Source organism: Doryrhamphus excisus, chromosome 15, assembly GCF_030265055.1.
Source record: "Doryrhamphus excisus isolate RoL2022-K1 chromosome 15, RoL_Dexc_1.0, whole genome shotgun sequence".
Lineage (NCBI taxonomy): Eukaryota > Metazoa > Chordata > Actinopteri > Syngnathiformes > Syngnathidae > Doryrhamphus > Doryrhamphus excisus.
Window position 1 is genome coordinate 11,863,663 of NC_080480.1, and position 15,978 is coordinate 11,879,640.

Consider the following 15,978-nt stretch of genomic DNA (forward strand, 5'->3'; position numbering starts at 1 on the left):
GTGATGTTGGTGTTTACGCTTTACTGCGCATGTCCCATTGACTATTCTGGTTGATTATAGCGGCGCATGTAGACACGCGATTGGAATATTCCTTTCCATCTATACCATTGCGGAAAGAGAAAAACTCCTCATGAAAACGTGGCTATTGTGAGGAATATGCATCCATGATCCACTGAATACGGGACACCGAGTGGCATGTGGTTGATTTCATAAGATAACAAGTCCAAACATGTCTCCATGACAAAAAGGAAGCAGAAGGTGATGGTCAAGTATGTCTACAAGAAGGTGGAGGAGCACAAACATTGAGCAGCTCCTCCATTGATATCATCATGGAAAAATGGTGCTTACATACTTATGTTGCCAGCTATTTAGACAATAATGGCTGTGTGTTCAGTCAATTACTGTGTATAACATGGGTCTCAAACACGCGGCCCACTAGTTTGAGGCCCCCGCCTTGATATGAAAGTTTAATGTTAGTGCGGCCCGCGCAAGTTTGATATGGATGCTGTATGGTATCATGTACCCAGAAAAAATTATTACGTTTGATTAATATTCATGTTAAAGGTTAAATAACTTCTAATAGTTATCCTCCCTATCCGTGTGGAAGTGGTAAGTTTTTGGCTATTTAAGTTTAAAGGAAATAACTTGAAGGCTAGGGTTTAGGTCGCTAGCTCTCTAGTTTGCGAGTTAGCGTGTGTCTCAAGACCCTGCAGTTGCGCAATATGTTGTAAATAAAAAGAGTATAAATGTGACTATAGTCGTGTTTTGTCATGTCTACAGGGCTCTAATAATGCTTTGTTAATTTTAATCTGAAAAAAATAATTTGTCTACCCATCAACTATACGTGGTTTCTCAAGTTTTTATTATTTGCCATTTTATTATTATTATATATTATATATATATTATATATTGCTGTTTTATTATTATTATTATATTTATTTATTACTGATTGATTGATTTTCTTTATTCTTGATTTGTTTATTTATTTTTCATCGTATTTTGTGCAGAAATTAAGAATAAAATTAAAATAAAATAAAAATTAAGATATTTGAGAACACTGGAATGTTTTATCAGAGCTTTTATTGTAGAAAATCGGAACCAAAGCACTGAAAAAGTTTGTATATTTTTCTGTTTTTAATAAATGCGTTTGTTTTTTTTTGGAAAACCTGATGCGGCCCAGCCTTGCCCAGACCCTAGCTCCAGTGGCCCCCAGGTAAATTGAGTTTGAAACCCCTGGTGTATAGTAAAGCTATACAGTTATTTTTCTATTATTTTATAGTTAGTTTTCTTTAAAATATGGGGAGTTTGGTCCTCAATGATACTGTATTGGTGTCATTTAAATAAAAAACATGCCATGATAATATGGTGATTACCTGTGCAGACTTGGTCAGCTTCTGACTGTATTCCTTCTCCATGTGCTTCAACTTGCTGTTGGCCTGCAAAGTAAAAGAGAAAGAAAGATGAGTCCTCAGAAATGTAATCAACACATAGATAGGGTGGACACACACTTGCTGTGACCTAGTGTGTCCTCCCTGGTCCAGTGGGGAGTACATTGCAATGCTCAACAACAAGGTTAGGTTGGTAGTGCTGCAATCCGATGCAGATATGAATGGTGAAGCACTGTCATTCTGTGTGGATGATCAGCAACTTGGGTGTATTGGCACATCCGCATGTGATTCAGAATTCCAAACAAACTGTCCTGTCCCTGACATCCTTGAACATTCACTTCCAACTGTTCAACTTCAGCCAGACAACTCTCTTAGAAACACAGCGCCATTGAACGCACCCCTTGTTGCTGTAATCAACACCTAAGCAACGTTTAGACTCCTGCGTCTGACAAACACTGCCTGTCCCCCGCTCTGAGCGGATACACCTGTCACCACGGCAACACAGAGCCATCACCAAGGATACTGGCCCTGCCTGTCTTGTCTTCCTGTGCCAGGACTCTTGTGAGTGGCATCTCGTTCGTCCCTCGGGGGGCCCCCATTGCAGCTGATGAGAGAGGAGCAGGACAAAGAAAGAAGAAGGGACTCAGTGGGGGGGGCACTTGAAAGCTTCTTTACAGCTGACACATTTGTTGTCTTTATTTATCATGACTGCTGCAGCTATTATTAGATTCATTCTTTTTTTTTTCATTATCTTCTAATAACTTCAGTCTACAGCCCTTCTTGGAGGAGATAACCAAGAACGTCATCAAGTGTTCTGCTATCAGACACACATGGAAAGTGTTTTTCAGAAGAGGATATTATCAGGCATGAAGCACACTGTTGAGTTTTTTTTTTTTTTTATCTTTTAGGATTGTGCCACAATACACCACATTGGAATTCTATCTTATTAAATTTGAATTAAATGTTGCATATAGTTCCTTCATTTTCAAGGCTCAAAGTTGACATAAATAAGCATCCTTTTTAATCGCTGGATGGAAAACCTTTGTAGTCAATGAAATCTGGAGCACATGGACCGTACCAAATGATAGGGTCCTCAGAATTGGCTAGAATTTCACAAGCTGCCTCTTTTTTAGTTGGGGGCTCCTGACGCCCTAAATGATTTTGTGGAGCATTTTTTCGAACTTTGTTTACTATCACACAATTAAAAATTATATAATTCATAAATGTCAATTACTGCTTGCTCTTCTGACTGTTCTGCATGTCCAAGTAACGTTGGAAAGGCGTTCAGCAAGTTTGTCAATTAGTCCAACTGAATACTGCCCCATGTTCACAAAACAAACCAGTGTGAAATGCCGTTGACAGATTAAAAATCTGGGAAATCAGGAAGTCCAACCATGTGTGCCTGATTATTAGGAATTGTAATTGTAATTGTAAACAAACGTGGCTTTCCATTAAGAGCCATTGGTTGCAAGTAAACAGAGTAAACACAGCTTACAGCGATGGCCAAATAAGGAATTCCCCTCCTCTGTGACATCACAAAGGGGGCAGTTTTACCACGCCTTATGAAACTGTGCGTTTTGAGCCATCCTAAAATTCTTTCAAGCCTCACTTTCAAATACGTAAACCTCTTTATCTGAAACGTTGGCATTGTTTAACACGAGAATACAATGTTTAAACTACATTTATAGGTCAAAAAAGTGGAAAAAGCATAATAATAGGTCTCCTTTAAGGGCTTTATAGTTGAAATAGGTGTGTCTTGTTACATGCATTGTTAGCTCCCACATGCCTTTTCTCCTTTAGAACATGCAGAAGATATGTGGTCATGTTGCACATAAGGACTATGGATGATGGGTAAAATAAAAAAGACTTTTTAAAGGAAACAAAATGGAACATTCTTCATTAGCCAAGTGAGTGGTCCAATATTGCTTTTAGATGATGAGAGAATACTTCCACCAGGAAAACCAGATTCCGCTTTGCCAAAAAGTCTGGAATCAATTATTTTGGACAGAAGAAACGTAGATCAATTTGTAATACAAAGTGGGATAATAAATCTTTTGGATGATCACAGACTATTTCAACCAGGAACACCAGAATACACGTTGCCAGAAAACACCTAAAGCAGATTCTTTGGAGAGAAGAAATCAAAAGCAAAATCAACTCAAGCCTTGAAGGCAAGGAAATTCAATTCAACAGCCAAGGGAGTGGCCTGACAGAGCAGGCTTTTTACTTATTGAAGATGGCAGTGAAGGCAGCATGACGCAAAAACAAGCAGCAAATGAAGGCCTCGCAAAGCATTCAATATTGTAAGAACGGTGTCCAAATGATTCTAGACCTATATATACGAGAAACCCTGTTATAGATGTGGATTCCAGCGAAACTTCCAAATGCAACATGACAAGAGATGAAAAGGGGGGAAAAAACTGATAAATTGAAAGCCTCGCCATTTGTACTGTACATGTCCATGTACACGTTTTTGTGTGTGAGCACTTTCAAAGTGCCTACCTGTGCCTCCCAGCCGAAGGCATTTTGAGTGCTGAAGGCACTTTGAGGTTGTATCAGGCTCTTCAATCGCCTCGTCATCCTGGCGGTACGGAGTGCGGGCCGCTTTGAAGAGCAATGCGAGTTTTTAAGAGCGCGGATCTGACGAGCCCGGCATGCAGTAGCGCTTACCAAAACTTAATTAATGATCTGCGATGGGAAGCAGGCCAAACACAAACACACACATCAGAGACAATGGACAAACAGGATGGTTCAAGGCCAAACCCACAACTAATTTTATCTGGAAGGGAAATTTGCTGAAGGTCTAAAGAAGGAAGTAAGCACGGACAAAAGTAAACATATTAATGCCGCATGATCAATTCTTTGTGTGCCTTTTAAAGTCAGTGGGAAAGAATTTTCAGTACAGTCTTTAACCCTGGACAGGATATTGCATCCATATGGTATTTTTTTTTTCCCCCTTCAGATATGTTTCCAATCATCTCGCATTGCTGAAGAGCACTTGTGGTTTTCAGCATTGTCCTACAGCTGAACTGGAACACACTGTATGGCGGCTGACAAAAGGGTGATGTCACCGTACGCAATGACAGGGGCATGCATACGAAGGATAGTCCACAGGTAATCAGGATGTACGCCATAAATTAGACGCGCGTTAATGCCGATTTGTGGGGTTCACACGGAAAAATTAATTCGCTCGCAGCCTACAGTTTTCAGTGGCAGCGCCGTTTGTGAGCATTCAAAACGACTCTGTTCAACGTCTCTCACAAGAGTTCAATGTGGCAGCGAAGGAGAGCTGGGGGAGACGCTATTTGCTCGTTTGTCTGTAATCATCGCCGTCTCGCTGTGCTCGCCTGTGTAACTCTGTCTGCCAGGGAGAGAGTTGCTGCTGTAATGACAAGAGACTTTATTTCCATTTCACAGTGCGCCATTGCTGCCTGTCAGGAGAGATTCTCTTCATCCCCGCCTGCTTACTTTCTGTCAGCGCCACACATTACACATACGATGTGTCGAGAGTACAAGCAAGATAGGAATACTGAAGAGCATAAATCAAGATCACACTAGCAGGCTTGGACGCAAGAAATTAGCGTGACTGGCAACATGAGTGGCACAACATTTGTTGGCCTTGACCTTCAATGACGCTTCATAACTCTAGTAGGGTACCAACTAAAAACCATCCATTCATTTTATATGCTGTTTATCCTCACTAGGGTCTCACTATGCTGGAGCCTATCCCAGCTGTCTTTGGGCGAGAGGCGGGTTACACCCTGGACTGGTCGCCATCTCTGTGTGGAGTTTGCATGTTCTCCACATACATGCGAGGGTTTTCTTCCGGGTACTCCGGTTTCTTCCCAAATTCCAAAAACATGCTAGGTTAATTGGCGACTCCAAACTGTCCATAGGTATGAATGTGAGTGTGAATGGTTGTTTGTCTATATGGGCCCTGTGATTGGCTGGCGACCAGTCAAGGGTGTACCCCGCCTCTCGCCCGAAGACAGCTGGGATAGGCTCCAACACCCCCTGTGACCCTCGTGAGGATAAGCGGTAGAAAATGAATGAATGAATGAATTATTTTTACTTATGGTGGTCGAGTGGTTAGCGCGCAGACCTCACAGCTAGGACACCAGGGTTCAATTCCACCCTCGGCCCTCTCTGTGTGGAGTTTGCATGTTCTCCCCGTGCATGCGTGGGTTTTCTCCAGGTACTCTGGTTTCCTCCCACATTCCAAAAACATGCTAGGTTAATTGGTGACTCCAAATTGTCCATAGGTATGAATGTGAGTGTGAATGGTTGTTTGTCTATATGTGCCCTGTGATTGGCTGGCAACCAGTCCAGGGTGTATCCCGCCTGGGATAGGCTCCAGCACCTCCCACGACCCTCGTGAGGATAAACAGTAGAAAATGAATGTATGAATGAATTATTTTTGCTTATGTTATGGAACCACCTATGTGGACGTAATCTCAGGTCTATCAGGGTCAGGAGTCATCCATACAGATCACAATCCATCCAAGCCTTTGCCTTTTTGTTAAATGTGTTAAATGTTTCACCATATTTGGGCAAACTTTCAAGGGCCCCATGTCCCACATAGCGACTCTGTCCATCAATGAGTCCCCCATCATTGGGTCTATTGCACAGGACTCACCAGTACCTAGTGTATTTTCCAACCACCCCACTTTTGACATGCTGAAAAAAAGTCCACCTTCCATCTTCTTGAGGGGCACCTGTTTAATGTCTCTCATTGTTAACGCAGGTTTATACTGGAGCCTATCCCAGCTGTGTTTGGGCGAGAAATGGGCTACACCCTGGACTGGTCGCCAGCCAATCGCAGCGGCTGGACAACCAAACCGTAAAAACGGATCAATTATCCAACATGGGAAAAAACAATGCTTTTTCAAATGGTCTTTGAACTCGTCTTGAACTGTGTCAACATTATGTTTTCCTACGCAGGTAGGACCTCACTTCCCCCTCATTTACACCTCCTTTACCCACTTTGATCAGCCAGTCTGCCTGATGTGAAGATGCAGGGATGATTCAGAGCTGAATGAGGAACTGAGAAATCAGGGCCCGGCATCCTGGTGTCCCATTTAAGAACTCCACTTCAAAAACCAACGTGTAATCTACAGCATGCCACAAGATGGAAGCGGCCTGACGCCATGTTTTAATGCGATTGAGAAAGTGTGTCGTTTCCCTCCCTCCTCTTGGATGACTTCAAAAAGTGAGTCGTGTGATGTTTCTTTTTTTTTTTTTTTTTTTTTGGAAGGGAGGGATGGCAGAGCCTTTACTTTGACTCTTTCATCTGCTGGGTGACTCACTCTCTGTCACAGCCGCCGGGCCTGATGGTGCGCTGAGGAGCTTGGATAGGTTCTTCTGGATTTGTATGCACTCACATCAACAAACATTAAAAAATTCCTAATACAAAAAAAAAACAAAAAAAAAAAACACCTGCTTTAAAACTATGTTGTAATAATATAAAAACAGTCAGATCACATCACAGCGCATCAGTGGGTAACCGAGATTAATCCGCCCACATCCCATAAACTTCTACCTCTTTCTCTCCTAAAATCCCATCCCATTCTCTGCCTCCCTCGGCTCTTTTGTCTCCTAAGTTGGTTTGTCAGTGCGAGGTGAATGTGGGCTCTCTTTGATCATCCCTCGGCCTATGTTTCTCTCCTCCTCGTCTTAATCCATGACCAAGTGAATAATGTGATTTAGTGTATCTCCAAATGGCAGAGGACCGACCCAGTAAGTCAGCGGCACTGACAAGTGTTTGGTGTGTGTGGGGTGGCAAAAAAAAAAAAAAAAGATGAACTGGCTATATGACAACGCATGACAGGGACAACAACATCATAATCGCAACACTAATACTGCACGTGTCCGGTTTGGACTTGTGTGATTGGATAATTCAGTTCTATCAATGACACACACATGCATCAGCAATTAAAAGCAGAGGGAGCTGCTTGATGTTAGACGGTGTGTGTAATACGTGTATACAGGTCAGAGCCTCACATTCATTTTCAAAGTGGCCATTGACTCTAGAGCAGGGGTATCAAACTCAATTTACCTGGGGGCCACTGGAGCTAGGTTCTGGTCGAGACTGGGCTGCATCAGGTTTCCCCCCCCCAAAAAACGCATTTATTAAAAACAGAAAAATATACAAACTTTTTCAGTTTAACTGACTCTGTACTCTTGCTGCTGTGCAATGCAAATTTCCCCACTGAGGGACGAATAAAGGCATATCTTATCTTATCTAAATGTAATGCAAAAAAGGTCAGTAAGGATAATCCATAATGCCGCCTACAGAGAACATACTAACTCCTTTCTAAAATCACAAATACTTCAACTTGCTGATATAGTTCATCTTCAAAACAGCTAAAATAATGCATAAGGCTAAAAATAACCAATTAGCTAAAAATGTCATCCAATACTTCTCTACAAGAGAGGAGAAATATGATCTCAGGGAAGAACTACATTTGAAACACTTATATGCTAGGACTACGTTAAAAAGCCATAGCATTTCAGTATGTGGAATCAAACTATGGAATGGATTGAGTAAGACCCTCAAACAATGCACAACGATGAGCCAATTCAAGAAACAATACAAGCAGTTGATGATTGCTAAATACAAGGATGAAGAGTCTTGAACCAGTCATGATGTGCTATACATATCACTATATTGACACTTACTATGGTACACATTATGTAATTGGATGGTCATATCACCTGGTGCTTTGGTACATGACAAAAATAAAATCAATAAAAAAATCAATAAAAAAATCAATAAAAAATCAATAAAATAAAAATAAAATAAAAAAATAAGAAAATGAAAATTAAAAAATAAAAATAAAAACAAACTATATTAGGAAAGCAGGAAGTGAACAAATGTAACAGTTACTGATTGTAAAAGTATCAGATGGAGGGGTAGGATTTAATAAGCTTTGCTTCTTCCTACTCCTTTTGGACATGTGGAACTGTGAACTGATTATGTGATGCATTCAATTGTAATCTGATGCATGTTCAAATGAAATTAAACCATTACCATTACATTATTAAATGAATAAAAAAAAGTTACCCCCATTAATGTGACATTTTTTACAGCTCTATGTAATATTTCTCCAAAAAACAGGTCGTCTCATATTCTGGTCAGTGAAACATTTCAGGATGAGGTTTGCAGCATTCATCTCCAACTAGAATTAATTCATTCGTATTAAGAGTTTTGATTCAGACTAGCACCCTCTGGTGGATTAATTGCTAAAAGTATATTGCAACGCTATGGCTGCATTAAAGTTTGAGGACGTGCTATTCAACTCTTACCGCTGATGTTCTGAGTTTTACCACAGCTTGTGAAAGCAGCAAGACAGGTGACAGGTGGGTTGGGTATAGGGGGGGCTGGGACGCAAGCAAGATAAGAAGGTGTGTGTGTGTGTGAAAGAGAGGGAGAGAGAGAGAGAGAGAGAGAGAGAGAGAGAGAAAGAGGGGAGTTGCAGCTTCACTGTAGCCCAGAGATGAGGCGTCTTTATCAGGCATAGAAGCCGCTTCGCAGGCCTGTCAGTGGAGCATAGAGATTGGAGGACACACACGCACACATTTAGAAAGATAAAGTTCAATAGCAACACCTAAGAAGCCCCTCCCCTGCACACCTGCTCAGCATCCCTTTTTTTTTAACAAGACTAAAAAGTCGGGAACTAGCCTTTTCTTATCTTCTCTGATATTCTGTTTCTCATTATTCCCCCAATATCAACTCCCCCCCCTGTTTCTCCCCTCTTTTAAACGTCTTTGATGAGAATCCATTCATGGATTTAATGGATTTCTCTGGCCTTTTTTCCAGGATCTGTTTAAAAAAAAAATGGCCTGCCCAAGCTGTGCTTCCAAGAGCACAGTAGACTGCAGAGGACAGCATTTTCAGTCCGTATCAAAAAGAATGAGACATTTTAAGCTTAGCAAACAGGGCGATCCAGTCAATATAGATCTGAGGCCTGGCTGACTTCAATCCCATGTGGGAGAAAAAAAAAAAAAAAAACAGGGTGCAACAAAGTAGGAAGTTTTCCCCGGCTGCTACCGAGTCAAACTTGGAAATGGATTAGAAAGTAGGAAAAAAAAAAAAGGAAAAAAAAAATAAGACGTTATGTGAAAGAGGATGGTGAAATCCTTCATCTCTTTCATAATAAGAAGGTAAAAGTGTTATCAGGCAACCTCACTGCTTTGAATGCACTCCAGATTCCCACACAACTCACGTACTGTAGAAGAAGACTGTGCAAAAAAAGACACAATAGACGAAAAAAACCTTGCTTTCCAAATGGAAAAAAAGGGGGGGTACAAGGGACTGTTTCAAATGAGAATTACCCTATAATAAGCTCAGTCCATTTCCTCCCTGGTTTCTGTTCACCATATGATGCCAAAATGGCCACTTGGTTCTTCGGAGGTCTCTGTATTTCGGAGTTAATGCTACACAGCTGCTGCAGGATGGTGTCTAATGAAAAATGCTCTCTTTGATGGGCCCTGCCGGAGGGATTAGACTCTGATCAACACCACCCTTAAGTTAGCTTCCTGTTAGAGCGGCACAAGATTACCGAGTGATTTCCCCGACCGGTAGCAAAAGGTTACAACGCAGTAAAATGAAAGACTCCTCCTCATATGTTCCAATTTCAACTTCACCTGGATTGAGCAAGGAAGCAAAAATGCACAGCTGGATAACAGATCAAGTGCGGTTTCCATTCCAGGTTTGACCCGTATATCAACTCAAAGTACTTGTGAATATATTTTACAATCGTGCACACCGTGTCGTTAAGTGGATCTCCATAAATGTTCTTTAGACTTGACTCTGTGCGTACAAACTATAAGATAAATCCAAGGATGAATGGACCACTATATTCAAGTGTGTTTAAACTCTTATTGGTGCCCTCAACTGAGCATAAAAGCTGTTGAAAAGGGTCTGACAAATGTAAACAATCCCACTTCTGACACCATTTATCATGGCACTCTCGGTGTTGAATTGAAAAAGGTACCACCTTAAATACAACACATATTATGTTCATCATTAATGTCTCCCCTTTTTAGACATGGCACACCTGTCCCATTGGTGCATCCCACTTCTTACACCATTTGTCAGGATAGACATTTCACAATCATACAAAAGAAAAATGATGTCCTTAAGAAGATTGACTGCCCACTAATGCTCATTACACTCGACAAAGATGGCCAAACTTGGGTGAACATAGGGCTCGGAGATATATCAGTGGTTAGCGCGCAGGACACACAGCTAGGAGACCCGGGTTCGATTCCACCCTCGGCTTTCTCTGTGCATGCGTGGGTTTTCTCCGGGTACTCCGGTTTCCTCCCACATTCCAAAAACATGCTAGGTTAATTGGTAACTCCAAATTGTCCATAGGTATGAATGTGAGTGTGAATGGTTGTTTGTCTATATGTGCCCTGTGATTGGCTGGCACCCAGTCCTGGGTGTACCCCGCCTCTCGCCTGAAGACAGCTGGGATAGGCTCCAGCAGCAGCCCGCGACCTTCGTGAGGATAAGTGGTAGAAAATGAATGAATGTTGGTCATGGTAAGGAGACAGATTGTGGGCAGCAAGAAGAAGGACCATGCGGCAAAGTGGACACTATGGAGCATAATATTCCAGCTAAGGCAGGGGTGGGCAAACTACGGTTCGGGGGCCACATCCAGCAGATCGGGAAGACTTGGGTTGGAATCTCTATGTGGAATTTCTCTGGGTACTCCGGTTTCCTCCCGCATTCCAAAAACATGCTAGGTTAATTGGTGACTGCAAATTGTCCATAGGTATGAATGTGAGTGTGAATGGTTGTTTGTCTATATGTGCCCTGTGATTGGCTGGCGACCAGTCCAGGGTGTACCCCGCCTCTCGCCCGAAGACAGCTGGGATAGGCTCCAGCACCCCTGCGACCCTCGTGAGGATAAGCGGTAGAAAATGAATGAATGAATGAGTTTTTCAGGTCGTCCCGCTAGGTCCAATCACAACTAACAACCCCACTTCTGACACCATTTGTCACAAAACTCTGGGGCAGTGATTCCCAATGTGGGCCGTGGTAGTACTGCAGGTGGGCCATGAGAGATCATTAAAAATATGATTCATTTTTGCAAATATTATTTAAAAAATTATTTTGATTGTAAAAGATTTATTGCATGATTTGATGAATAGTTATATATATTTATATTTATATAGTTATATTTATATAGTTATATATTTATTTATTATATATTTATTTATAATATTTATTTTAAAATATTTATATACAAGTAATAACCTTTTGAGTGTTATTGACCTGTCACAATATTTTAGGAACCTTATACAGTTTATGATTGGAACGTAGCTCTCTGGTCATCATGCCAGTCTTGAATGCAGTTATGAAAAGTAGGAGAATTAATTAGATTAAAAGTTTGGGCTTCCTTTATCTCCCTGCTTTCATTTCAATCCTTAATCTTTATAATAATCATAATAATAATAAATTAAGTGCTCTGAGAACGCAGCATTTCATATATGTACTTTATAGGACAAAGGTGGGCCGCGGACATTTTTTTAGATTTTCAAGTGGGCCTTGAGTTGGTAAAGTTTTGGTAGGGTATTTTGAGTGGAAACAACTGTATACTAACCACCAAACACATTCTGGTCATCAGTCCCACCCATCTTTGACATTGATTGGACACACCACTGACAACCACTTGCATCTAAACATCCCACTTCCGACACCACTGTCAAGGAACTCTCCTGATATTTGTTACCTTCTCCTCAGCAGCTTCCTTCTCTTGCTGGTGATTTCTCTCAAGCTCGTTGTGAATGCTTTCCATGTCAGAGCGGAGCCGCTTTAGGGACGCGTCTTTGTCCAGGTAAGCCCTCTGCTTTTCCTCCTCTCGGAGCACTGCCATCTTGGCCAGCTGTTGCTTATGTTGGACACGATCCACGTGGAGTTCCTCACGCAAACACGACAACTGGGCCTCCAAATCGGAAATCGCCTGAAAAGACACAGAATTCTTGTCTTTAATGATTTGATATGTATATAAACTGTATCTTGTCCATGTTACAAGAAATATCCATGTCATTCGTGAGTAGTTTTACTTTATTTTAGATTAATTTTACTCATTGATTTTTTATGTTGTTGGTTGTATCATGTTGACAAGATTTAAAATTCATTCACAAAACGTGACATGCTTAAATCTGTTTTCCTTGGTGTTCGCCATAAGTGTGGGTAACCTCTAAAATGTCATGACCCCCTTTCAATCTGCTGGCCTCTCTTTTTGAACGTACTCAGCCTTGACTTTGCCCAGAAGAGCCCTCTTTAATAGCTGCCAGGGACCGTCAACATTACAAAGTGGGAATGCTAATAAGAGCCACCCGTCTATTTGCCTCTCTGAAACACCAGAAATAGTCTGGACTTGACAGACGTAATTAAGTTACATCTCAAAGACTTTTGCAACATGTCAAAACTTCAAAAGGAATTGATGATAATTCTCCTAAAATGGCAACGCTTTTTTGGGGGTGATGAAGAATCCTTGCAGAGAAAAGGTGGCAAATAGACTGAAAGCTGTTTCTAATACTTTGTCCCTGGTATGGTGACATAACCCACAATATTATAAACAGCTTGTTAACCGTCAACTTCAACCACAATAATAAACACATTGAAACACAATTATTATTATTATTATTTGGGGAACAAAAGCGATCAAAAACTCAACAAGCATGTGCATCCTGTGCAAGTTTTATTTGTCCACAACGCCCTATTATTAGCGCCATGTGTGTTATTAGTTTTTAAATATTAGCACTTGCTAATATTGACACAAAATCTGGTACGCATATTCATGACAAACAAAAATCATCAAAAAAACCCCAAAACTGATGTCTACCACTACAACCTTGACTCCCATTTTATCACATTGTTATACTACCTTGTACATTGGGAATACAGGAAGTGTATTGCAAGGGATATAAAAAAAGATGAGGCGTAAGGTTACCGTATTTTCTGGACTATAAGTCGCACTTTTTTTCATAGGTTGGCTGTTCCTGCGACTTATACTGCAGAGCGACTTATAAATTAAATTTTCTGTTCAAGTTTATTTTTTGTGTAGCTGAATAACCATTGTGTTAGCATATCTTACAGCTATTCAGCCTGTTCTCTATTCTTTTATTGTTAAAACTTGCCTTCCAAGAGGATGTAATGTCTGTTTTGGTCAAGTAGTTTGTAAAATAAATTACCCGCAAAAAATGCGACTTGTACTCCAGTGCAGGTTTTTTCTACCTCATGATGCATTTTTGGCCTTGTGCGACTTATACTCCGGTAAATAAGAAAATACGGTAAATAAGCTCTGCTCCTTCCTGTGAATTGTACTATGTGATGTATTCCAATGTAACTTGTATACATACTCAAAATAAATTAAACCATCACCATTACCACTCTGGTTTGGGGGTTTGGGAAACCTCCAGGAATTGTACCCCAACAAATCCCACCTCGTTCTTTACAATTATCATTACTAACTATATTGCCGTTTTGAGGGCTTTAAAGTACTAAAATTTTGCATGTTTTCAGGGTCTAGGCCCCACCAAACTCACTCAGAAGTACACCCAGGAGAGTTAGAGATTCCATCAACTACAGTAAAGTCTCGTTATATCGATATTGTCGGGAGTCGGAAAAAATATCGATATAACCGGACTGTCGATATATCCGATCCTGCGCCGAACTGCATTAAAAGTGGGCAATAATGCACTCGACATTGTTCTATAGTATAGAACAATGTCGAGCAGCTTAAATCAATCTTTGCTTAAGGATTTCAATACCAAAAAAGAACACGGCGAACGGCTGCTTCCAGTCAACTTTATTTTTCACACTTCCACCACCAGAGCACAGCACACACACCGATTCCCGCACTTCCTGGTTCACAGGTCATGCTCAACCCGCCCCACATAGCTGGCCAAACACATGCCTGCAACAGAAGAACCAACTGCGTTCGTGGTTTCTCTCGTGTGTATAGAATAAAAAGATATCTGAATACAACACAATTAAATACATGTATTTGTACGCTTGTGTCTTTGTTGGAATAGGTGTGTATGCTATGTCAGTTGGTTCTTCTGTTGCAGGCATGTGTTTGGCAAGCTATGTGGGGCGGGTTGAGCATGACCTGTGAACCAGGAAGTGCGGGAATCGGTGTGTGTGCTGTGCTCTGGTGGTGGAAGTGTGAAAAATAAAGTTGATTGGAAGCAGCCGTTCGCCGTGTTCTTTTTTGGTATTGAAATCCTTAAGCAAAGATTGATTTAAGCTGCTTTTGTATCGATATAAGCAGACCAAATTGGCTGGCGGGCGATGAAAAGGGCATCGTAGTAACTGGATTATCATAATAACCGGGTATCGTACTAACGGAACTAATTATATCATAAAAGACTAGAAATTTGCCGGGAAATGAAAATAGTATCGTAATAAGCAGTACTTCGATATAACCGATAACGATATAACGAGACTTTACTGTACCAGTAAGCCTGTATACATGTTCATCATGACAGAACAAAGGAAAATCAAAGTTTTAGTTTCAAGGTACTTTAGTTTGAAGGAGGTCTGGGCCTTTTTCATGGGTTGTCCCTGAAAAACCATTTCCCAACTACTACTATTATTATTATTATTGTTATTATGGATGATGAGTCTTGAACCAGTCATGATGTGCTATACATATCACTATATTGACACTTACTATGGTACCCATTATGTCATTGTATGGTCATATCACCTCGTACTTTGGTAAGTGACAAAAATAAAATAAAAAAAAAAAAAAAAACTTAAACTATATTAGGAAAGCAGGAAGTGAATAAATGTAACAGTCACTGATTGTAAAAGTACCAGATGGACGGGTAGGATTTAATAAGCTTTGCTTCTTCCTACTCCTTTTGGACATGTGGAACTGTGAACTGATTATGGGATGCACTCAATTGTAATCTGATGCATGTTCAAATGAAATAAAACCATTACCATTAGCATTCATTGCAATACTGTACATATTACTGTTATTATATATTGTCACATCCATACTGTGCATACTGTTTATAATCTGTATAATCTGCAATAGCCATATTATAGTCATTTATATCCCTGTACGTATCCTCACTGTATTATAGTCATAGCCTGTTATAGTTTGTACATAGATCTGTCCATTTTTCTACATTTACTTACTACTAAGGTACTTATAAAATTGCACTTCTGGTTGGATGCTAACTGCATTTTGTTGCCCTGTACCAGTGACATGAGCAATAACAATAAAGTTGAATCTAATCTAATCTAATCTAATTATGGAAATCAATTTGTAGTGGCGGGCCACCATTAAAGAAACACTATGTATGTGAAACACTGGCGTAGATATAGCATCGTCCCTTGTTTATTGCTGTTAATTAGTTCCAGCACCATCTGGAGAGTTATGAAATATTGGCACCCGGTCCCAGTGCTTCAGATTGATGTCTGATTTGTCATATAAAACTCAATCATCTATGCTGTAGTATGTATAGGTGCCATTATTGAGGGATTAATGTCATTTTCAGGGGTTGTACCTCCATCCATCCATCTATCTTCTATGCTGTTTATCCTCACTAGGGTCGA

The 15,978-nt window shown here is 40.6% G+C and overlaps 1 protein-coding gene across 11 annotated transcripts in view; it reads right to left on the reverse strand.

Moving 5' to 3' along the window:
- cep112 (centrosomal protein 112) overlaps window positions 1-15,978 on the reverse strand; it is a 134,628-nt gene that overhangs the window by 45,986 nt on the left and 72,664 nt on the right. For 10 of the 11 annotated variants that reach the window (XR_009119545.1, XM_058048964.1, XM_058048968.1 and 7 more), the window contains 2 exons: window positions 12,131-12,361; window positions 1,374-1,436 (listed from right to left, as the gene is read on the reverse strand). Coding sequence is in view for 10 of the 11 variants with exons in the window: in XM_058048964.1 (XP_057904947.1) it covers window positions 1,374-1,436; window positions 12,131-12,361 (294 nt within the window). In the remaining variant the exon portion in view is untranslated. Of the gene's footprint in view, window positions 1-1,373; window positions 1,437-1,549; window positions 1,993-12,130; window positions 12,362-15,978 lie in introns of those variants that run through there. The other variant, XM_058048967.1, reaches the window with a different exon arrangement.